This window comes from Calliphora vicina, chromosome 3, assembly GCF_958450345.1.
Source record: "Calliphora vicina chromosome 3, idCalVici1.1, whole genome shotgun sequence".
NCBI lineage: Eukaryota > Metazoa > Arthropoda > Insecta > Diptera > Calliphoridae > Calliphora > Calliphora vicina.
This window is the reverse complement of record NC_088782.1, coordinates 18235760-18261188: the sequence shown is the minus strand read 5'-3', so window position 1 is coordinate 18261188 and position 25429 is coordinate 18235760. Positions and strand designations below refer to the sequence as shown.

Genomic DNA, 25429 nt, shown 5'->3' with positions numbered 1-25429 from the left:
TATGCTGTCGGAAAATTCCATTTTTCACTTTAAAATGTGTATGAATGTCGCGTTCTTGAAAATATTTTTTTTTTTAATAATTTTTCTTTTTTAGAGTTTTTAAATTGCTATTGGAAAATGGTGATAAAATTAAAAAAATTTAATATTTCTTTATTTTTTCACATTGAAGATATATGAATGTCGCGTTCTTTTTTTAATAATTTTTCTTTTTTTATAATTTCGACCATATAATCCTTGACAACAATATGGTGGAATTAATCTTCTATGATGTATAGGAACTTATTTAAATAAGTTGTTCTGGCTGCCCCTTATATATCGTTGAAGATTTTATGTTACATGCATTAATCTTTGAGGGTTTTTAGAAAACATGGCTTAATGGGAAGAAATTAAAACAAAATTTATTCTGGCTTCATCACATAAAACAATTTCAAAATACTTTTATACAATTTAGCATCACCCCACGCCTTAAAATACAATATTCTTACTCACATATACTACATTTCTTAAAGCAAATCTAATAAAATCTTCTTAATTTGAAAATACAAAAATTAAAAAGCAAAAGAATCTTATAAATAAAAATCAAAAAAAAGCAAGCAAATACTATAAGCGTTTGAAATATGATCAAGATAGAAGTAGTATAATTTAGACTTTCTAAGCAAAGACAACAAAAAGTTTAAAAATAAAATAAAACAATTTTAAAATTAACTATTAAAATACTCATACTTATAATAAACCAAAAGAAAGAAACATTTAAAAAAACAAATCAAATTTATGCAAAATGACACCCACATGATTAACAAAATACAGAAATTATTAAAACCCTAATTTAAGGGTTAAAAAGAAACATAAACACCATCGAACAACAACAAATAACAAGAACATTTTCGTGAAAATTTCAAGTCATTGAATTGTATTCGTTTTTTTCATACATTTTGCCTTCGTAAATAAACTCGTTTCGTTTAATTCATTTGTACGACAACAAAAACATACTAACGAAACGAAACGGATATCGTTTTTGCGAGTGTAAGTGTTTTTGTAAACTCACGAAGATATCAACAAGTGTAGTTGTTGTAAACAATTGTTATTGTTTATAAGTGAGTGCACAAGTAAAACAGAGAAAACAACTACAACAACCAACTAAAACAAGAAAAGACTTGTTTGTTATTGTTTTCATTAGCATTTACCTGTTATAAAACTTGTGTTTGTGTTAGTGTAATAGTCATTATTGTAATATTACGGTAAATCTGCTCTCATATATAAAAAAACTTGACCGCGAACAGTTGTGCCACATTAACAAAGTAACTGTTAAAACTGTCAGTTATATATATTTCGTAAAACAAGTGCGAACGAATTAATACCAAAGTAAGAATATTATCAAAATAACGGATAAAAAGAATTTGAAAAAAATTTTAAGGAAAACTTATAAAATAAAATAAAAAATTTAGTGCAAAATTAAATTAATTTAACAAGAGTGTTATTTAAATAAATCAACTGTTAAAAACATTTATATTATTTTAGGTAAGTACGATTAAAATGAATGCAATATGTATTTGAAATTCCTAAAAATTATTGTTTAGCGACGGTATTTTGTCTGTTAGTTTGTATTAATCTTAAAATGTTAAAAGCTGTCTATTAAAAAATTTATATTATTTAAGTTATTTTTTTTTCTAGCTAATTTAAAATTTTAATGTTTGTTTTATTATAAAAGATTTTTTTAAATTAACTTTTATTTATATTATTCTGTTCTAAAAATATCAAATGTTTGCTTGAGACATTTTGTAGTAAACATTTTAAACAAAATTTTTTAAATATTACTTAATTTAGTTGAAATATTTCATCATATTTTTAATTTTTTATGTTCAATCATAAAAAAAAGCCAACTAGACTCGTCTAGTCATTTTAAGTAGGAGTGATAGTATAAAATACATAAAATTAATTATTTTAAATAATTTATTTTTAACTTAAATTGATAAAAAAATTAAAAGTTTCTAAGCAAATGATCATACGTAATGGATAAATATTACGTATGATTGATAAATAATTTTTGCATTTATTTATCATACGCTCCATTGCTTAAAACCATAGAAAACATCAATGATCATCACTCATAGCAACTGGTTGCTTGTACACGATCACTTCTGTTCACACATACATAAAACGAATATCAACGAAATGAGCAAATGAGAAACAAAAATTGCAATCAGTAGATTGTTAGAATTAGTTTGTTTCATTTTTAGATAATATTTTGAAAATGTTTCACAGCGCTGTCGATCGTAATAAATTTGTATCTTCTAAACTACTGTTTCGATTTAAAAATCATGTACAAACGAATCTTAGAGTAGGACATAAGCTTTCAGAAAATTAAATTTGTTACCACTCTGTTACAATATTAAGAGAGATACAGGGTGTCAAAGACGACCATATCTGGTTTGAAAAACTTTGTAGAGCTCGTAACGTTTAAAGACATCAATGAGTTTTACTTCGTTATACATACAACAATAAAAGAAAAAATAAAGAAAATCCTGCTAGTTTATCTAAGATATTCCATAAGTTTAAATTTTCATTTTTTAACTTGACTTTATTTAGTTTTTCGCAAATATCTTCGCTAATAGTTATCCAGAAATGTTTCCATATATATCATCTTATTTCTAACAAACTTCAACTTAACACTTAAAATGTTTTTAGCAACATCTCAATCCGTCTAGTTGTGAAAAATAAACAAAGTCAAAATTTTGAAATTTGTATGAAAAATGTCTAAATTTTGACAAACATGTTTCTCAAAGATTTTAAAAAATTATTTTCAGATATTTGATAAAAAACTGACTTCAAATATAATTAATAATACATTTTAAAATCGATGTATTGGGAATATGACTTAAAAATGAGAGATTTTTCAAATTGTTTTATTTTATTTTGATACATACTAACCATTATCAAAAGATCCGATAAAAAAGAATTCAACAGAATCCGCAATATGGATTGGGTGCAGTTAATTAAACTAATAATATTAAGGCGACACTTGTTGCTTTCTGATCTTCCTTTATTTTTTACTTTTTTTTACATTTGAATAATTCAAAAAATTCTCTTGTGGCGCCAAAAAATGGGCGTTTTCTTAAATTCAAATTTAGCTCTATATCAGTAGCAAAGAAATTATCAGTTTCGTTTTAATGAAGCTTACGAAAAATGATTAAACCATAAATATTTTGATTTTATTGTTTTTATAATAGTCTCGTGATGATGTTTCAATTCAATATAAAAAAGAAAAAGTGTTATCAGCAGAATGAAAAATTTAAGATTTACGACAAAGACGTGCGTATTTAAGAATCTTCCCTTTTTATAATCTTCACAGCACAAGTGTTAAAATAAACTTTCAAAAGTCAAATGTATGAACTTTATAATTAAGATTTAATTATGTACATACATATGAACATAATATGCCCTTTATGTTAATCTAGCTGCCATTAAAATGTCTAACATAAAAATGCAAGTGTGTAGAGGTTAAATATTTTGGTCAGTTTATGCGTTGATTTCTTGTTTATACAATATTTATTTTGTTAAGTATTCCTTTTTAATTTGAGATAAATTTTGATTTGATTCTAATAAGGTTAAAAAGGTAAAAGAAGGCAATGACCTAATTTATAATTTGTTGATTTATAAAATTTATTCTATATGTTAAGTCATATAGCATAGATGATTATATTGATAACTGTGTCTTAAAGTAATAAAACAATTGCGTTTTAAGTTTTTTGTTTAAAAAAAAATTTAGTAAATTTATTTGGCTAATATTGAGATAAGAACAAAATATGCTGAGGTTTGAAAATGTTTTATTAATATATTTGAAGACAAAGAAAAAGTTTGGAATATTTTAGAAACTTTATAGAAAAACCTCTAGAAAGACATCCAAGAATAAACCTGAACTAAAGGAGGCTAGAAGCGAAGTTCCGATCTACTTATACTTTGCTCCCGGGTAACAAAGCATAATTAGACGAGGCAACAATTCTTACTTCGTACTAATACCGTATTAAGCCGACCAAGAGCCGAAGCATTTATTTCGTCGGATTGTACTCATTAGCTAGTATTAGCCTATATGTTGTAGAATTTATCTCCTCGGATTGCATCCAGAAGTTGTATTTACCAACAATTAGTCGTTAGCCGACCGAGAGCCGAAGCGTTTATCTCGTCGGATTATACTCAGTAGCTAGTCCTTATTTATAGAGCCAACGAATTAATTTCCTTGGACTGCATCCGTTGCATTTACTTTATAAAAATAAGTCGTTAGCCGACCGAGAGCCGAAGCGTTTATCTCGTCGAATCATCTATTAGAAGCTTCGCCTATTAACAAACATATTCCAAAGATACAAGACAGCTCGGTGGCAAAGAAGATTTCATAGGAAGCAGACTTTTGAAGAACCTGGACAGACTAAGCATACCCCGGATGAAAACAAAAACTGCATCACAGTATATAAGCAACTCATTTTTCTTTTAAAATTTCAATAATAATTTTCGGAAGTAGTAGATTTGTCCAGGTCATCAAAATAATTATTTTTTGTGAGATGATTTTATCGTTGGAGTCGAATCTCTTGCCACCGAGACATTTTTTCAGGTTTGGAAACAAGTAATAATCACTCGGGGCTAAATCCGGAAAATAGGCGGATTTAGTAGCCTAATTCATGGATTTTTGTATTGGAAACTGCTAATGTGTGTACCCTTTTGTGCTGCCGATAGTGAGCAAACGCGGCAGCCATCTTGTGGAAAGCTTTCTCATATCCATGTGATTATTCAAAATTGAAACCACTGGGTATGAGAAATCCGACTTTCAATCTCTGATCGGCCAACTCAATATCCTGAATTTTTAATTTGTTTGCTGGGAAGATGCTGCTCGTTCTGGAAGCCCAGATGAGCTCTCGGGCTTCCAGAACGAGCGGCATCTTCCGAGCTTGTACGGCCATAATTCAATAAACCCCTTTTTACCATTAAAATTGATAGTGCAGAGATCTCATAGTATTTATCAAGCCTTGGTTTGATGTTTTTTCCAATTGTTTCCAATTTCTTTGCTATCAATAGCTGTCAAACACAAACTAAATGACACAGCTTGTTAAAATTTTTACAGGATTTAACTGGCAGATGCCTGTTGACAGAAGCGGTGTTGCCTCTACAGTTAGAACCGGGAAATTCATAAAGTCGCTGTGGGATATCTCGGTTTAATCAGCTAAACATTATGTATTTTAAAATTTAATACACTCTTTATAATTCTACAGATTTAGTTTCATACGAATAAGCCAACTAATTAATCTTAAGCTAATTTTTTTTGTTGCCTTCATAATATTAAAAATGCCAGTAACAAATTATCATTATAATTTAATTACATATATTCTCAAGGCTAATCTTAAATAAAGATTAATTCATTGAACTTTTTTTTTAAATCTAAAAAAAAATGAAGCAATTTATAATGGTATTGCACAATATTTGCCACGTTGAGACTTAAAATAGAATAATTTCATTGAGAAATGCAGGAAAGTAAAAATAATTTGATATGTACTCGTATTAATAAAGAAAATAGAATTGAATTTTATTAAAAACTTAACCCCATTAACACGAACTCTGGTTAACTAATAGTTACACTGACAGTTTTCATAAAAAAAATAATAATTTGTATCACATATCGCTAGTTCTCTCTTTCGGTCTCTAACTTTCGTATGAAGAACAGAAAGATCGAGTACCACCAGATCGAGTCTTGATGAAAGACTTTTTACGGCTTTATAATATTTTTTGTAAATTATTTAAATTAAAAATGTTATAAAAAATATTATGTACTTCTATTACAGTAATACTCGTATTAAAATACTTTCCCTTTCTCGTATTTAAATACTTTGAGCTTTTCAATATTGATGTCATGCACTAAATTTATGATAATTTTATTTGAATGTGATGAGATAACATTAGAGGTTTAATAAACTTATGATGACAGAATGAAGAGACTATATGTCAAAAACTATAACGTTTAATTAGACAAATTATAATTAGACATATTTATTAAATAAACAACAACAATTTATAATATATATTGTAAATATTTTTCTTTATTCTTATCATACAAAATACAAAACTTTTGCATTTGTTAGTACTATATAGTTATTTATTTAATAACATTGAGTTAAATAATTTCTAAAAGAAATAGACATTAAACATTACATTAAAATACATTATTAATAAATATGCAAATAAAAAATATTAATAGGAGTATTTAGTACAATGTATTTACATAGTTCATTATCAATTATTATAAAATATAAAAATTAATTAAAAATTTATTTATAAAAATTATAAATAAGTATGTCGTCTATCTTACTAGACATACTTTTTTGTATATAAATAAACCATAGTTGTACTTTGCTCTTAAATAGGATTTTAAAAACCCGTGTTTAAAAATGCTTAATAATGATTTTTTTTTCTTTATATCAGTATATTAAACGACTTGATGATAATTTTATTTAATGCTGCACTTGTTTAATGTTGAAATTAAAACATATGTCTTTGATTCAAATTAAGTGATTTGTAAAAATGTGCATCAATATGAGAAATAAGGGGGCCAGTTGCAAAATAATTTGTAAATTCATTCAAAGGTGTTGTGGTTATATTGATTTGTCGCAGACCCACATTAGTATACATATATATTATGGCTCCTCACAAGATTCTAAGAATATCTAGCTATGTCCGTCCATCTATCAATCTGTTGAAAACACGATAGGGCCCAACCGAAAGTGAAATTTTCTACAAATACATTCCCTTGATAAGGTGTGTTCGGTATTGAAAATAGGCAAATATCCCACCGGAATACTCTATGAGCAGTCATAAATATGTTGATTATACGGCAATCCTTATAAAATTCTGAAATTATACTAAAAAGTAAGGCGAAAATCGGGCAACATTTGTCCCTAATTCCCATAAAAGGACCCTTTCAAAAAATTATTTATCTTATTGTTATTTATTCATTCCATTATGAATGAATTCAATATAAATAAAAGTCTTTGAAATTAAGCAAAAGAATTGTTTTATGGAATGAATTGCTGACATTTTTTTTAATTCTGAATTAAGATTTTAATGAATCAAGCTTAAATTGAATTAATTAATTCGAAGCTATGACCTAGATTTATTTCAACAGGCTGGGACCTCGAATGAAAATAATGATCTTGTTGAAAAGCACATACTCAGGCCTCTCATCGAACATTTCTTAAAATCTGCACTTGCTATCAATCAAAGGTTTGAAAAAATGAATTCTTAATTCCATTTTTTAAATCAAAGTAAATTGTATCTCTTTACCATTCCGTTAATTTTGTTTGTACTTGAATTGTATTGAATTCATTGCTTTCAAAATTCATTCTTCGTAGAATTAATTCATTATTGAATGATTAAATTTTTCTTCAATTCATATCTATTAAAAAAATTATTAAATACAAAATTAATTCAACGATGAATGAATTCTAAGTATGTAGTTTAATTAAAGCCTTTGAATGAAATCCGTGACTTTAACTGAAAAGGCAACACTCAAGGCGAATTCATACAAGGTGGTGTCAGTTCTACAAAAACAACGATTGGTCTTAACAAATGTCAAAAAACTAAAATGAAAAATTAAAGAAATAAGTATTTAAACTTAATATAGTGTAAATAATTGAATATTGAAGGCTTTACTTATTTAGCTAAACAATTAATATTTTGTTAATAAGCTTAGACTATGTAGATATTTAAATATAAAAACAAGCTTTGTCAGTTGTTAGAACCAAAAAGCGAAAAAAAAAATTATCAGCTGTTTGACTGACTCCACCTTGTATAAATTCGCCTTGGGCAACACTGCTGCTGACAACAGACATCTGTCAGTTGACTCCTGCCAAAATTTAATCAAGCTGAGGTCATTAACCCTCTAATGCCCAAGCATACCATAGGCACTCATCGCAAAAATGCCAATATAACGGATTTTTCATTTCAAAAACTCATATAACAGTTGCTAAAAAATGTACTTAAATTATTTTAAAAAGCTTTCAAAGTTTTTGAAATAAAATATCAGTTATATTTGCATTTACTGGCATTTTGCGATGAGTGCCTTGAGGCATGCTTAAGCATTAGAGGGTAAAGATTGTATTTGACAGCAGACTACAGCGTGGCTTGAAGAAAAAATATAAAAAAGTGAATTTCGTCTGCTCATCAACCATTATTATTTTGCGGAAAAATCCATCATTCAAACCCAGCCTTGATAACTACTAAGGGAACTTTGCACTATCAATGTAAGGCAAATTTATAGAAGGTGACCTCAGAGGAACAGCTGATTATTTTTTTTGGAAAATTGAACTGTCAATTCACTTGTTTTGTTGTGGCGAAAAATACAGCAAACCCAAAAGCAAAAACAGCAACCGACAACTTGGACAGTTCAAAGTACCTGTTGTTTTTGTACATGTTGTAGTTCTGTCGTCACCTTCTATAAATTCGGCTTGTTTCAATGGTAAAAAATTGTTCTACTTAATTTCATTGTGGCCGAACAAGCACGGAAGAAGCCGAACGTTCTTGACCCGAAACAATTGAAAATATTCACGCGTTTGCTCATGATCGGATGCACAGACCGTATTTGGCGAAGAAAAAAGTGCACACATGTGCTGTTTTCATGCCAAAAATCCATGAATTGGGCTACGAATTGCTCCCTTATCCGCTTTATTCTTCGGGTTAAGACCCAAGTGACTATTTCTTGTTTCCAAACCTAAAGAAATGTCTCGACGGAAAGAGATTTTACTCTAACAATGAAATCATCTCACAAACAAACCTATTTTGTTGACCTCGACAAATCATAATTTTTGGAAGGGATAAAAAAATTGGAGAAACGTTGGACAAAGTGTATTGATTGATTTTTTATCCATAAACAAGTGTTTCATTCAAAAAGTCAAGGACTTATTGATCTGCACTCATATTTAGATGTTGGGAATAGATTTAACATTTTTAATTCTGAATGCATTAAGCTCAAATTAAATTAATTAATTCGAAACTTCAGTATCAATCTGGCATATTGATGTATCAAACTAAAGCAACTTCGGGGACTTTTCACGAGTCTGCCCAATAATCCGCTTTGCCTGTTCAAAATCCCAACACCATGTTATTTAAGATATTTACTACTGAGGAGAGTACTAAATATTCGTTTAACATTCAGTCTGTTCGTTTATCTGCTGGTTTTATTATTTTCCAATACTTTGTTATCATTTTGTATTCAAAATTTTGAATTTGTGGCCAATCGAATGATTCTTTTGCACTAATATTTCGGTTCTATCAACAGAAAGTCAGTTGATAAAAAAGAATTTCGGTCGAAGAACCCAAACTTTTGTTACATATTTTAAAATTAAATTGTGTAGCCACAACTGTAAAATTCGCTCTCTGAGGCTGAATCTTTCGATTGTCAACAATTTTGTTCTCTTTGCAGTTAGCTAACAAAGCAATTGACTTTTACCTAAATGTATAATGTTTTTCTAATTTCCAAACAAATTTATAAAATAAATTTTAAAAACATTCTAATAATAAAAACTGGCTAGTTCTAGAAACTAAATTCCTGCAAATTAAAAAAGCAAATAGAAATTGAGATTATTTCTAACAAGTATTGGCAGAAATAAACCAATAAAATGTTTTTCCATTAGATTTCAATTAAAACGTGAAAAAACTGACTCAAACCAAGTTATACCAAATTTAACAAGACAAGTTTTTTTAAATAAAAAACATCAACATTTCTTAATTAATCTATGAAAAGCTTTTAGCAAATCTTGCTTAGATTAGCAATGAAATAATTAAAAAAACTTGCAGTGAGGGGTTAATATTTAACAAATTCTGGGATCATATTTGATAAATAATTTAACACTTAAAAATAGTTTTATATCATTGGTTATACAATACATTTTTTGAATGAATGAAGAATTGTCGAATGCCTTTGTTCGTTAACAATTTACATAAACAGCCAAAGTTTTGCCAAGTTCTTGAAAGAAATCAAATAGCATCAAAAGAAATTGTCAACAAATGTCAACGTGACTGATGTCAAGTGTTGAAATTTCAACACTTGTTGAACACTTGTTTACATTGATACTCATTCTTCTCCTCTAACACTTGAATACTAAATAAACAATTGAAAGTTTGACGTACATACATACGTAATTGTAAGAGTTTTATGTAAAAAAAGGGATGAATATAAAGTTTTATGGTCATAAATATACATAAATATTATTTGGAATTAGACAAAAAAAAAGAGGTGTTTGTTTACTTGCTGTTGTTGTTTGGTAATAGGAAACCCTATTTAATTGCACGAGTTTTACAAAAAGTTTTTTGAAAAATTCTCCCCATTTTTTATAACTCTTTGGTTAAAGCAACTGTTGGTTACCTGGTTTTATTTAGTTGTTGTTAATTGTTTAATTTTTCTTTAATTACGTGGCATACATTAGTGTTAATCTACCACTGTGTGTTGTTTTTTTGTTTTCATTTTGCAAAATATTTTGAAATTGTGTTAGAGTTGAACTGGTGACAGACAGCTGGTTTAAGGGCGGTGTTTTTTGTTGAAGATCGAATGCCAGTTAACAATCAGATTAGTTAATCTAAAGATAAACCGCTTAAACTAGCAGCAAGGTTCAATGTGTCACTAATACTCGTTATTGTTATTCGCCGTGCATTTTACGGTAGATGGTTTTGCATTTGTCTGCAATTTTTAAAGGATCTAAAAAGATACTGGACTACAAGGATTATTACCTCATCTTATATAATTTGAGTTGCTAATTTCATTAAACGTCTTGACTTGTTAATGGTCTGTGATATTTGCAAACAACATTTCGCTATATCTCTCACACTTATTTGATTAATAAAAAGCCAGCAGAAAGCATGTGCTTGCCATAGGATATGCCTCAGCAAACTTAATATTGATACCAATCGTTGGATGCTGGTCTTTCAATGAACATTCTATGGATGTTCGACCTACATGAACAACAACAGTGGCAGCTGACTGATTCATTGATTTCCGTAGCTCCGCTGATTATCATAGTTTCATGTACATTAGAGGGATTCAAGAGACCACTGAAATGATGATTGTTAAACTCCCTGATACTTTGTTTGTCTGTTTGATTTTTACAGTGACTTATGAGACAATGAAATCCTTTGAACAATTTGAATTTTTGGCCGATTATTGGTCAATGTTGGTTTGCCATGATATATAGATCTCAACGTAAATAAGTCTCCTAGGCCAGATGTGTCTTAGATTTACATCTCATGGTGGTCTAAACACCGGATAGAAACAATGCGTCTATCACCGCCATTGAACGCCTTGCCAAAGAACGCTCAATTTTCAAATTCTCGCACAAAGATTGCACGGATCATTGCACAAACCCCTTGCTCGAGAGCTCGGGCTCCCTGCCATCCATAGCTAGCTAATCAACTAACAAGCCCTGGACAATTATCAGAACAGCAACATCCTTCCTGGTAATCCAGTCCGATATGTGCCACAATAATGCACACTTCAGACGTTGATCAGGAACCAAGCCCAACGATCAGTACATCACGGATCCTACATTTCCTGAGCACAAACGCTAGTTGTTATCTGCTACTTTCAATGGCCCTGTTGTACTCAGCAACAGCTCTCAGAAGATTCATTTGGTATACCGAAGTTCGTTACTAGCCCGAACATCAGTTCTTTAACCAACGATCTTCTTCCCGCGATTTTGGGTTTAAACCACAGCCAGCACGATCGTCACCCGAAGTGACCAACCCAATGATCCTACAGGACCGGAGTCCTGGGGCCAAAGGATCCCCGTGTTACTAGATAAGACTTTAGTCAGCTGCGAATTTAAAAGAATAAAATTCTCACCAGGAATGAGGTCCATGCACCTCGGAGCCCCTTTTTCGCTCCATGTTTCCCCTCGAAGCACAACACCAAGGTCTGGAGCTAACCAAAATGCATTTTCGTGCCCCGAGGGGTGAGTCTCCTAGGCCAGATGGCATACCAGCTTTGGTCTTGAAACAGTGCTCTTCGACGTTGGCTCGTCCATTAGCTAACCTTTTTACAACTTCATACTGAGCCGTCGAATTTCCTGTATGTTAGAAGGTTGCTAATGTCACGCCAATTCCTAAAAAGGGAGAGGTTAATAACACTGAAAATTCAAGTCTGCACTTTCAAAAGTTATGAAAAGTATGGTAAACTACCATCTAGTTAAATATTTGGAGTCCAACAATTTACATAACGACCACCAGTATGGCTTTTGTAGAGGACGCTCTACGGGAGACTTGTTAGCTTTCCTATCGTAAAAATAGTGTCGCTCTAGAAATTTCCAAGATGTTCGATAGAGTGTGACATGGTACACTCTTATAAAAACATATGCCTTTTAGTGTCGGTATTAACTTCTCTCGATTTATATCGAGCTTTCTCAGAGATCGCACTATACGAGTTGTTATAGATGGGATCTCATCAAACGAGTTCAAGATAAATGCCGCAAAGCTCCGTTCTTTCTCTTACTCTATTCCTTATTTTTCTAAAGGACCTTCTACGTCAAACTTCCAACCTTATCTTTTCTTTTGCAGATGACAGCAATATTTACCATACATATTCATTCAGTTACAGACCAAGCCTGTCGGAGGTTGGGGCTAAGAGACAAAATATGAATGATTCCCTTAATCGGGACCATCTTGCTTTCAAAGCTCGCAAGACTCAGTGTTGTAAATATTGTGGAATCAGACGCACTTGATGTTCTTGGCATTAGAATACAATGTGATGCCCGCTGGTCTAAACACATTTTTCAAGTGTCGAAAGAAGCATCCAAATGTCTCGGATTTCTGAGACGGTGTAGAAACTACTTCACTCTATCTGATCTGCCCCGACAGACTAGACGACAGTGTGCTGAACTATCAATCTGGGGGTTGCGGGTTCGATTCCCGCCAGAGACTCTGGGTGTATCAGCAGACAAGCAAAACGCTTCGCAGTTTGAGTTTGTTAAAAAAAACCTATATCCGACCGAAAATGAAATACAACTGCCAGTGCTTCAGAGTCCAGGAGAGTGCGAAGGTGATTATTGGTGATAGTATGGTATCCAACTCTATTGATTCGCTGAAGCACTGCGGCAATGTGGACTGCATTTCACTGTTCTATCGGTACTACAACGGAATGTGTTCTGATGTAATTAGGGAGCTTGTTCCTGATACCCTCAGATTTTTAAGTAATACACGTCTTTCATCAAGAACACATCCCTTTGTGGTCGTTTGGCCAGTGGGCCGTACAACACACTACAGGGAAATTTCATTCTTTAGCCTTACTGTATGCTTAACAAACTTAATCGCTGTAGTGTTTCCTGTCATTTTTAATGTAGGAAAGTTCAAATCAAATATCCACACGCACTACTTCCTCCCTCCCATAACCTATGTTTCTAATTCCAACTCAATGGTTGGCATGAGTAGGGTTCAACCCCTGAGTGCTAGTCCAAGACTCACTCTTTGGAAGCCAAGACGAATTCCTAGATCTAATTTTGAAACGACGGTACTAACGAGCTCCTTTTATGTGTTTCCTGATCTATTTGCAATAATTTGCACTTCAATATATTGGCTATTAAAGTCCTTTGGATGTTATAGACGAAGTATAATGAATTAGTCCTGCAAATACTGCTGTGGTTAGTTAGATTATTAAGTTGTAAGGATAATACCAGTTGAGTCAATGGAACTCAATTCAAATTGGATTCCTTGTTTAGTATTATAATTAATTCTCTTTTATTTTTAATGATTTCGATTGCATAGAGTTATCCAAAGACTTATGAACTCAAACTGTTTAATTGTTTAATAAGAAATAAAATACGTTCTCATTGTGAGTGACCATAGATAAATACACATAGATCGGAAATTCTCCTGGCAAAGACCTAACTCAGTTGTCAAAAACCAGTAAGGTTTGGATTTGGATTAATTTTTTGGTTTGAGTTTTTTTTTATTTTCTGCTCTATGTGTATTTATCTATGGTAGTGACTGACTTTGTTTGAGGCATAGAGAAAATATACATAGAGCGGAAACTAGAAAGAAACTAAAATAAAAATTGAACTTAAAAAGTTACACATACAAGTATTTTTGTTTTCACATATTTATTTTTACTAATACATTCTCATCACTTAGGTTTTTGGACAACTGAGTTAGGTCTTTGACAGGAGAGTTTCCAATCTGTGTATATTAATCTATGGTTTGAGATTTTAGAGATCACGATATTATTATTATATAGATATCAAATTATTTAAGTAATTTAACACACAGATATCTTCTTAATTTTAAATTCTTAAATCTTAAAAAAAATAGTTAAAATTCTTCTTAAAATTTCCACAACATTTCACTCAACAATCAATATTTTCCATTTCTTAGCAGACTGCACAAATAACAAATCAACAAAACAAAAAGAAGACAAAATGTTGTGTCATAAAATGTCATTAACAATGAAACGTAAAACTACTAGATGTCATCGTCGTCGTCGTCAATTTACCAACATTCTAATGCTGTCAATTATATGGACAATGTTGTTTACAGAAACGATGGCGCGACCAAATTTAGAATCACTATTGTCCAATAAACCCACAAACGATGTGCAGCACCAACAACAACAACAGCAGGATTTATTTCTAGATGAAATAATGACAAATACAAATGGAGAGAAATTATTTAATAAATTGGTAAGCATATTCCTTTATTTAAGCAATAATTTAGATTTAATTATTTTTAATATTTTTAAAACTAGAATAAATATCATCATAATCAACCCAACTATTTGAACAAATGGCCGGGTCTACGTGATCTGGTTTTAGCAATGGACTATGATGACACCAATGGCTTGGAGGAGAGTAATGAGTTTTTCAATACAAAATTCTTTGAACGTCTTCGTCAATTGGCTTCCACCAAATCGGAAGCTTATGATGAGGATATAGTACGCGATGAGAATGCAGAGACAAATTTAATGCCTTTCAAAAGTTTGAAATCATCTGCCTCAGTGGCAGCTAATCAATTGACGTTTAAAGATCACAACATCAAAAAGAATGTACAATGTGAGTAGAGTTTTTATTGAACAATAATAAATGGATTTTATTTCAATTAATTTAATTTATTTTTTCTTTATTTATCTTTTAAATTATTGTAATTTTGGAAAAACAAAATGAAAAATTACTTTTATTTTGCATGGAATTTAGTTCGTAAACATTGTAAGTTAGCAAATATTATTTCGATATATTTTTGTTGTGTTTATAATTTTTTTTTTATTTAATTTTATTTCATTTTTGCTTGTTTTTTTATTTTACTATTAATTTATGGTTTTTGTTTTGTTTGTTTTATAATTTTTAAAGCGATTCCCTTAAGTTTTGTAGAAATACAAAATTTTAGCAAAATTAGTTGCCATAAAAAGAATTTTATAAAGGGACTGAAAAAGCTGGTGAATTGACTAGATGAGCATCTGCAGTTCCGCTAATAAGTTCAGAACCCTATTATGGGATTAACCAAGCTACTCTGATTATGAATGACGATTTATAGCCAAAAAAAAACTCAAAAAATCATCAATGACTTTGTAAATTTATTAAGAATAGAAGCTCGTTCTGTGATCACCTTTATTTCTGACCAAAAATAGAATTTTCATATGAAAAACTTAACAAACATAAATCTTTTATAACTTTGTAAATGGACGATTATTTGAAAAAGGAACTCAATCTGTGATCACTCATATTTCTGACTAAAAAAACGATTTCAATATGCAAAACTCAAAAATATTTACATCTTCAATAGCTCGATATGTGATCACTCAAAGTTCTCACCAATAATCTATGTTTTCTATGATAAATTCAATGTTTTATATGAAAAACTCAATAAACCTAAAATCTCTAATAACGTTTTTATTTGGAAAAGGAGCTCAATCTTTGATCACTCATATTCCAGACCAAATATTTACTTTTCATATGAACAACTCTATAAACCAAAAATCTTCAATATCTTTGTAAATAAGCGTTTATTTCAGCAAAGAAGCTCGATCTGTGATCACTAATATTTCTGACCAAAAATCGATTTTTTAAATGAAAAATTTAAAAATCTTAAATCGTCAATAACTTTGTAAATGAGCGTTTATTTGAAAAAAGAAGCTAGATATGTGATCACCTATATTTCTGACCGTAAATCGAATTTTCATACGAAAAACTTAATAAACATAAAATTTTTCATAATTTTGTAAATTTACGATCTGTAATCACACATGTTTCTGACCAAAAATCGAATTTTCATATGGAAAACTTAAAAAAATTTTACACCTTCAATAAGCTCGATCTGCGATCACTCATATTTCTCACCAAAAATCTATGTTTTCTATGATAAATTCAATAATCCTAAAATCCTCAATAATTTTGTAAATAAGCCTTTATTTGAAAAAAAAACAGCTCAATCTGAGATCACTCATATTTCCGACCAAACATTGACTTTTCATATGAAAAACTCAATAAACCAAAAATCGTCAATGCCTTTGTAAATATGAGTTTATATAAGAAAAGAAGCTCGATCTGTGATCACTCAAAGTTTTGACCAAAAATCGATTTTTTGGAAAACTCAAAAATCTTAGATGGTCAATGACTTTGTCGATCTGTGATCACTTATATTTCTGGCCCAAAATCTGTATTTTATAAGTAAAACTCAACAATTTTGTAAATAAGCGTTTATTTGGGAAAAGGAGCTAATCAATGATCACTCATATTTCTGTCTAAAAATCGAATTTTCATATGAAAAACTCTATAAACCTAAAATTGTCAATAACTTTGTAAATACTCGTTTTTTTGAGAAAAGAAGCTAGATCTGTGATCACTCAAAGTTTTGACCAAAAATAGATTTTTTAAATGAAATAATGTTAAATCTTCAATAAGTTTTAGAAAAGAAGCATGATCTGTGATCACTCATCACGCGATATCGTTAATAACTTTGTAGATAAGCGCTAATTTGTGAAAATGATCTGTGATTATTCAAATGTCGATCCGTGATCTTTCAAATGGCTGACCAAAAATTTTTGTTTTATATCAAAAACTCCAAAAATCTTAAATTAAATCTTTCTACATAAGATTTAATTTGAGAAAAATAAATTTCTCTCTCTGATCATTATTAACTCATTTATAGAGAATATACAGTGAGCCTCAAAAGTATACACCAAAAATTATTTGATTTTTTTTAAGATAACAAAAATCCTAAAAATTATTCATCGATTAAAATTTTAAAGTAACGGTTTGTTGGAATTTGGGTTGACTAATAGATTCGGTTGTGAAAAAAAGATTTAAATCGGTGTTTACTCACTTTTGAGGCTGTGTGTATGTATATAAAAGTAGTTCACCCCTGTGCTGATTATGTTTTAAGGCAGATGAAATATTGACTTGTTTTCGTATGGGAACTTCCCAGTATTATACGGGTATTTTTCTTTTTATTGACTTTCATAAAGAGTGTCATATAGAGAAATAACTAACGATCTATAGTGCAAAATATCTGTAACTTTTCTTTTATTAACTTTGCTCATTCAACATTTTTGTGCTTTCAAAAAGTCCAAAAGTTATTCTACTTTTAAGGATTATTTCATTTAAATATTATCCATGACTATGACGTAAATAATCAATAAGAAAGTTAAATTTTGAACCACTTCAAGTCTGGAGAATTTTTTTTTCATATCAAAGCTACTATGATATCATTTTGTCTTTTGCTATACACCAAGAGGGATAATTTTTATGCTACAGAAAATATCGAACCGTACTAAATGATGATCTTCGTCCTTGAATAAAATTTTGACCAGTTCAATGAAATGCTTTAATTTTTGTTGGTTTTTTTTATTTTTTTTTAATTATATTTTATTTTTATTATTACTTGTACAAATTTAACTAAATTTCACACCTATTTAATAATTTTTAACTCTCTTCTTACAGACATGTCTCCCTGTCATTTTAAAATCTGCAACATGGGGCGTAAACGAAATGCTCGTCTCTTTTCAAACTACTGAATTCACCACGTCCATCTAAACAAAGTCCTACAGGAAAAAAACATTTGTTTTCTTCACCCCAATTTAAAAAATAAATTGTACAACAAAGTATTGTTTTTAGTTTTTAAAGGATACATTTTTCCTAAATGTTTTAAACATTTAATAATTGTATCCCTATTTATTTATCTAAGTCTATGTGTAATATTTATTAATGAAAACCACAAAAGTATTTATTTGAACAAAAATAATTATTATTACTATTTATAACAAATTACTTAACCTATTATAAACAATTTATAACTTAAACTTATCTACTTAAATATTTTAGTTAAAGAAGACAAATACAGTTGATTACTATCATACTTAGTGAATTTTAGTTTAATACTTACAATATATTTAAATGTTATTGTTAGAGAGATATATTACAAATTATTTATAAAATTACAATATAAAAGAAAGAAAATATTTATTAATATATAAGAATTATAAATGTTTTAAAGAAAGTTTAAAGAAATGAATGAAATTATTAAGCATTACTTAATAAAAAGTCAAAAATACATATTTAAGGAGTTTTACTTATTTAAAAACGAATGTTGGGCAGAAATATAAGTGATCACAGATTCAGCTTAGTTTTTCAAATAAACGCTTATTTAGAAAGTTACTGAGGATTTTAAGTTTACTGAGTTTTTTATGAAAATTAGATTTTTGGTAAGAAATAGGAGTGATCACAGATCGAGCTTCTTTTCTCATATAAACGCTTATTTCCAATGCTATTGACTATTTCAGATTTTTGAGTTTTTCGATTTTTCGAAATTTTTGATTTTTTCAAATAAAATATAGATTTTTGGGTAGAAATATGGGTGATCACATATCGAGCACCTTCAAATAAACACTTGTTTACAAAGTTTTTGGCGTTGCAATATTTTTGTGTTTTTCACATGAAAATTCTATTTTTAGTCAGAAATATGAGTGATCACAGATCGAGCTCCATTTTTCAAATAAACGCTTGTTTACAAAGCTTTTGGTGACTTAATATTTTTGAGTTTTTCATATGAAAATTCGATTTTTAGTCAAAAATATTAGTTATCTCAGATCGAGTTCCATTTTGCAAATAATCGCTTGTTACAAAGTTAAAAAATATCGATTTTTGGTCAGAAATAGTGTGATCACAGATCGAGCTCCTTTTTTCAAATAAACGTTTATTTACAAAGTTATTGACGATTTATGGTTCTTGAGTTTTTCATAAGAAATATTTGTTTTTCAAATAAACGCTTGTTTACAAAGTTAATGGCGATTTAAAATTTTTGAGTTTTTCATAAAAATGTCGATTCTTGGGTAGCAATATGAGTGATTACAGATCGGGCTTCATTTCTCATATAAACGCTTATTTACAATGTTATAGACGATTTAAGATCTATGAGTTTTTTGGTCAGTAATGTGAGTGATCACAGATCAAGTTTCTTTTCACGATTAAACGCTTATTAACAAAGTTATTGATGATTTCAGATTTTTGAGTTTTTCATATAAAATATCGATTTTTGGTCAGATTTTTCATATGAAAATTCGATTTTTGGTCAGAAATGTGAGTGATCACAGAACGAGATCCATTTTTCAAATAAACGCTTGTTTACAAAGCTTTTGGTGATTTAATATTTTTGAGTTTTTTATACGAAATTTCGAATTTTAGTCAAAAATATTAGTTACACAGATCGAGTTCCATTTTGAATCGCTTGTTTACAAGTTAATGACGATTTAATATTTTTGAGTTTTTCATATAAAATATCGATTTTTGGTCAGATTTTTCATATGAAAATTCGATTTTTGGTCAGAATGCGAGCTCCTTTTCTCAAATAAACTCTTGTTTACAAAGTTATTGACGATTTAATATTTTTGAGTTTTTCATATGAATTTCTGTGTGTTAATCATTGGTCAAATCTATTTATTGTTCTAAATTCAATGAGTTTACCATTTGAGTTTACCAATTGAATTAATGGAGTATTACAGTAAAAAATTTAAAACTTTCTTCATTTCCATCCCTGACACACATAAGTTAATAATAAACCCACACCAACCTCCCCCTTCTACTTTCTATTGCACTTAATTAAGCACACCATCAACTATTTCCTAGTTAATCTACTTACGCACACTCTCTTTCTAATCCTCTCTCCTTTTAACTGGTTCTTAATACATATTTACACAATTCTTCCTTTTATCTCTTTATCCCATTCAGTTAACGCGCAATTTTCACACGGTTCGGTTGTCTAGCAAAAGTGTCTTAATAAAATTTATAATTTAGCTGTAAAATAATTGAGTTTATGTAAATATTTTTGCATAAAATTATAATTAAAGTGTTGCTTAATATTTTTATATAAAAATTTCCTTAAAAAGTTATTGATAAATATAAGAAAAAAGTGTGTAAAGTTGTAGGGAAAATTATTTTAATACAAGTGTCGTTCGCTGTTTTCTTTTTGTCGTGGTCGTTCGTTGCGTTTACAACGAGAGCGTGTTAGTGTGTGTGTTATGTGAGTAATGTGAAACATAGCGAGAGAGCTTTCAGCATTAAAGCTGTTTATATTAATACATACCAAAAACGGAAAAGGAACTTTTATGTTAAAGTTTACTTGTGCTTAATTATGTTATGATAAATGCAAATTATTTAGTCAGTTCTTAAACCTTGTAACTTTTTTTTGTCATTTCCTTCTTGTTCTTTTTCAACTGATGTTTTTTATTTCCGTTTCTCTCAAAGGCATTTCTTGAATTTTTCTATGTACATATTACAGTGATGACAATTTAGTGCTTTTAGCAAATTATTTGTTGCCATTTTTTTGAGAAATAGTCCCTTTTCTCAAAAAAATGTAGTGCCTTTTATATACGATTTTTTATAAAAAGATCGATTTTTGTTCAAAAATATGAGTGATCACAGATCGATCTTCATTTTCCAAATAAATTCTTATTTACAAAGTTATTGACGATTTAAGATTTTTAAGTTTTTCCATATAAAATATCAGAAATATTAGTGATTATTTGCAAAGTTATTGAAGATGTAAAATTTCAGATTTATGAGTGATCACAGATCGAGGTCCTTTTCTCGATTAAATGTTTATTTACAATGTTATTAAGGATTTTAGATTTTTCTGTTTTTTCATATGAAATATCGATTTTTAAACAGAAATATGAGTGATCACAGATCGAGCTCCTTTTCTCGATTAAACGCTTATTTACAATGTTATTTAGGATTTTAGATTTTTCAGTTTTTTCTTATAAAAATTCGATTTTTTTGTTAGAATATTAAGTGATAACAGATAGAGCTCCTTTTTTCAAATAAACACTTGTTTACAAAGTTAATGACGATTTAAGATTTTTGAGTTTTTCATATAAAATATAGATTTTTGGTCAGAAATATGAGTGATCACAGATCAAGCTTCCTTTCTCATCTAAACGCTTATTTACAAAGTTATTGACGATTTAAAATTTTTGAGTTTTTCATACAAAAAATAGATATTTTTGTCAGATCATAGCACGATATTTTTTTTTAAGTTTTTTGAGTGATCACATATCGAATAAACTTTTTTTTTTGAGTTATTCATATAAAATATGGATTTTTGGTCAGAAATATGAGTGATCACAGATCATGCTTCTTTTTTCAAATAAACGATTATTTACAAAGTTATTGACGATCAAAGATTTTGGAGTTTTTCTTATAAAATATCGATTTTTTATCAAAAATATGAGTGATCACCAGGGAAACCGGAAATATGCTCTAAAAAAAGCGTTTTAGGCGCTTTAAATATGCAGTAAAAACTTTAAAATATGCTCTTAAAATTTAAAAAATATGCTCTTAAAAAAAACAAACTTTTACATAATTTTTAACCAAAAAAAATTTAATTAAATTTTCAAATAAAAATCGTTGTCTATTGGATCTGAAAACATTTTTAAACATAGAAAATGTTCTTTCGACATCAACTGATGTTACAGGAGCAAATTTAAAATACAATATTTCTTTAACACTTAGAACGGTTAAATTTGAATTAGAACTAAAATTTGATATTTAGATGGAGCTATTTTTATATTAAAACAAGTAAGAGAGCTATATTCGGCTGTGCCGAATCTTATATACCCTTCACCTAATTATACTTCAAAATAAAAAATTTAAATATTTTTAGGTGAACAAAAATTTTTTTTCAGTTTTTTCATTTTTTGGATAAAAAAATTTTTCGAATTGTTATTTTAAATTTTAAAAAAAAATTTTCTGTTTTTAAAATTTTTTTTTTTTTTTGGTGAAAAGCCATATATTTTTCAATTTTGAATTTTAAACAAAGGAAGTAAAAACCTGTAACACAACAGCGAAAAATAAGTAAGACAAAATTTGTTTTTGATAAACTCAAAATATGCTATTAAACAGTAAAATATGCTCTAAAAACGCAAAATATGACATAAATATGCTCTTAAAACAAATATATGCAAAAATATGTATTTAAGGGTAAAATATGCAATAATATGCACTAACAAATCGATGCCAAAATTCTTAAATAGTTCTGAAACGTGTAAATATCTTATCCATGTGCTCATTAGACTCACCAGAAAAAACATGCATTTGCATATTTTGGTTTCCCTGGTGATCACAGATCGAGCTCTTTTGCTCAAACTGGTATGTGTGGTTATTTTGAATATTTGATTGTTTGAATTTGTTATAGTTTCCGCTCTATGTATATTTCTCTATGTTAGCAACTCTTTACAAATAAAATGGTCAACGAGATCCAATTAATAAATAAAATTTAAAAATAATGGATACAAATTGGTGAATAAAATAACAGAGCAGCCATCGTTTTATAATTGTTGTCCGTCCATAAGTTGTCGGTTAAATAAATAAATTAAATTTAAAGAAATAATAAATAATGTTGTTGGTATCGGTTGCAAAATCTTTAGTTAAAGAAAAAAATAAGTGTAATAAAAATTTGTTAAAAAAATATCAATTAAAATAGAAAATTTAATGAAATATAAAATAAAAAAATTGTCACCTGAAAAATTAAATATTTTGAGTTATGACGACGTTGCAGCAAAAGGCATTTAAATAAATTCATCTCTAATACTATCTTTACAAAACTGCAAGGTAAGAATATAAAATAATTTCACATGAATTTTAGATTGCAATAAGGAATATATATTAATTCGCCCCAGAAATGTTATGTTAACATTAAAAACAGATTTGCCAAAATCTAGAATAATGAGATACCGGGACATAGATAAATAAACATAGATCCGAAACTCTGCTGTCATAGACGTAAGTGGTGAGAATGTATTAGTAAAAAAAAACTATGTGAAAACCACAATAGAATGGCATGTGGTTTTAATGGTTTTAATTAATAGATTCTTATCACTTGGGCTTTTGACAACTGAGTTAGGTCTTAGACAGAAGAGTTTCCGATCTTAGTGTATTAATCTATGTCTTTAACAATCAAACACATCTGTATATATATTTGTTCTTTATTTTATTAAATATTTTCTTTTTTTTATTCTCAAATTAAAATTGCTTTTGTTTTATTTTTAAAAATCATCTTACTAGAAAAACACAATCATTTATCACTAATAATAATTTATAAAACATAATTTTAAAAATTGCAGTAGTTGAGTAAAAATGTTTAAAACAAATTGTGTAACAATTTTGAAAATCGTATAAATTTAAAACAATAGATATATTCTTTTTATTTTTTTGGTTGGAAATGATGAATTTGTTTGCATGTGCAGGCAGGCAGTTTGGTACGAGATGCATTTAGAGTTTAAATAAAAAACTATAAAAAATTAAAAACTTAAATAAACAATAAACTAAACCTTTGTAGCAACTTAAATTAATACAAATTATTCATAAATTAAATTACTGAAAATTACATTTTAAACGAACCATCCATCGATTAATAAAACTAAGACTTTTTTTTGTTTTGTAAAATTATAAAAAAAGTAGAAGGAACAAATCCAACAAAAACAGAAGAGGAAACTCATAATTACAACAGCAACTTGGTATGGCTTTGATTAACAACTGGGTGGGGATGTTAGACCTTCTATTGCCTCTGGACCTTTAGTTTCCACTAAAATGGCTAGTAGTTTTTTGAGTTCCTTCTCTATCTCTTTCTTACGCCCCACCTTGTCCATTTGATCCTTTTCGGGTTTCTTAAGAGCACCACTTTTGATTTTCTTTTCGATTTCCTCGATTTCACGCAGTTTCTTGTTGAGTTTTTTACATTTCTTTTGCAGATCCAGCGCATCATCCTCCACATTCAGATGATTTTCGAGATTTTTGGTCAAAGCCTCAATGGTTTTTGTAGAATCATTTGTCGTTCTTACCGCTGCAGCTGCTGGGAAAGCTTTGGTTTTCTGTCCATTCATGGTAGGTTTAGTTACGTTTACATTGGCGGGTAGTTTGAGTACTCCAGGTATTTGTTGTTGCTTGGACGCCACAGCGGCTGCTTCTTTTTTGGCTTTGACTCTTTCCTTTTTCTCACGTTCTCTCTTGGCCGCCTCCACCACTTCGGGACACAGACCCGGCGGCAGTCCTGTGGCTTTTCGTTGGGCAAATTGTTTACCTTTGCTTTCGTACAGCGGCACCTCCTCCTGCGGCACATAACCTTCTTTTACCCTTCGAGCCTTGCGCCATGTACCATCAGGTCGTTGGGTGGCTGGTATAAATTTTCCTAAATATAAATTAGGAATACTCTTGAAATATTTACACGTTTTTTTCGACGTTCATTCATACTACCTTCACTGTTTGACGAATAAGTGGCCATGGCTAAGCGTGTTTATGCTCGTATTGCCAAAATGCAAAACAACAGACGAAACACACAAAAAATGCTCTAAAAAAATGGCCTTGGCTTTTATAAAAAACTTAATTTAGTTTTAACTCTATTGTATTCCCTAATTCTTTAGTTCACTCCGTGGTCTGTTAAAGCTGTTCAGTCAGTGGAAGGGGGTGTCGTAAAATGTAAATCTATTGTTGTTCCAAGTAAAAACAAAATATTTATTTTATTAAATTGCAATAATAAAAAAAAATACTTTTACGCGTTATTACTAAATACACAGCTGTCACAAGTGACAGTGGTTTGTGTATAATTGAGTGGATGGACAGGGCGACTCAGTGTTTATCATATAAATTATGAGAGAGTTGCCACTTTGTTCTTTGATACAGGGTGGTATTTATAATTGTAAGAGTGGTGAATTTGTATTGACCGTTATCTTTTGGTGTTTTGAAGGTTAAATATTCAAATTTGTAATAAATAATTAAAGGGAATGGGTGGTTTTTAAGAATATTATAATTTTGAAATTTATTTTAATTAATTTTAAAATTTGTTTTAAAATAACCATAATTTAAGAAATACTATTTGTTGAATATATTTCAACTAAATTTAAATTTACAAATGATTGGCTTCTTTTGCCAAAACT

At 29.3% G+C, this 25429-nt stretch overlaps 2 protein-coding genes across 2 annotated transcripts; one reads left to right on the top strand and one right to left on the bottom strand.

Annotated features, from left to right (window-relative positions):
* Positions 1 to 580: 580 nt before the first annotated feature.
* CNMa (CNMamide) lies at positions 581 to 18256 on the top strand. Its single transcript, XM_065505508.1, has 4 exons — positions 581 to 1518; positions 14392 to 14693; positions 14759 to 15062; positions 17946 to 18256. The coding sequence occupies exons 2-4, from the start codon at positions 14433 to 14435 to the stop codon at positions 18017 to 18019; spliced, it is 639 nt and encodes a 212-aa protein (XP_065361580.1). The 5' UTR covers positions 581 to 1518; positions 14392 to 14432; the 3' UTR covers positions 18020 to 18256.
* Positions 18257 to 23470: 5214 nt separating this feature from the next.
* On the bottom strand, positions 23471 to 25088 carry Pym (partner of Y14 and mago). Its single transcript, XM_065505388.1, has 2 exons — positions 24750 to 25088; positions 23471 to 24684 (listed from the first exon to the last, which is right to left on the bottom strand). The coding sequence occupies exons 1-2, from the start codon at positions 24775 to 24777 to the stop codon at positions 24026 to 24028; spliced, it is 687 nt and encodes a 228-aa protein (XP_065361460.1). The 5' UTR covers positions 24778 to 25088; the 3' UTR covers positions 23471 to 24025.
* Positions 25089 to 25429: the final 341 nt, after the last annotated feature.

Bases quoted from the DNA above. Each gene is read 5' to 3' on its own strand.
- CNMa (XM_065505508.1), top strand. From the start codon at position 14,433: ATGTTGTGTCATAAAATGTCATTAACAATGAAACGTAAAACTACTAGA. The intron at 14,694-14,758 runs GTAAGCATATTC...TTTTAAAACTAG, and splicing joins AGAAATTATTTAATAAATTG to AATAAATATCATCATAATCA. The intron at 15,063-17,945 runs GTGAGTAGAGTT...CTCTTCTTACAG, and splicing joins CATCAAAAAGAATGTACAAT to ACATGTCTCCCTGTCATTTT.
- Pym (XM_065505388.1), bottom strand. From the start codon at position 24,777: ATGGCCACTTATTCGTCAAACAGTGAAG. The intron at 24,685-24,749 runs GTAGTATGAATG...ATTTATATTTAG, and splicing joins TTATTCGTCAAACAGTGAAG to GAAAATTTATACCAGCCACC.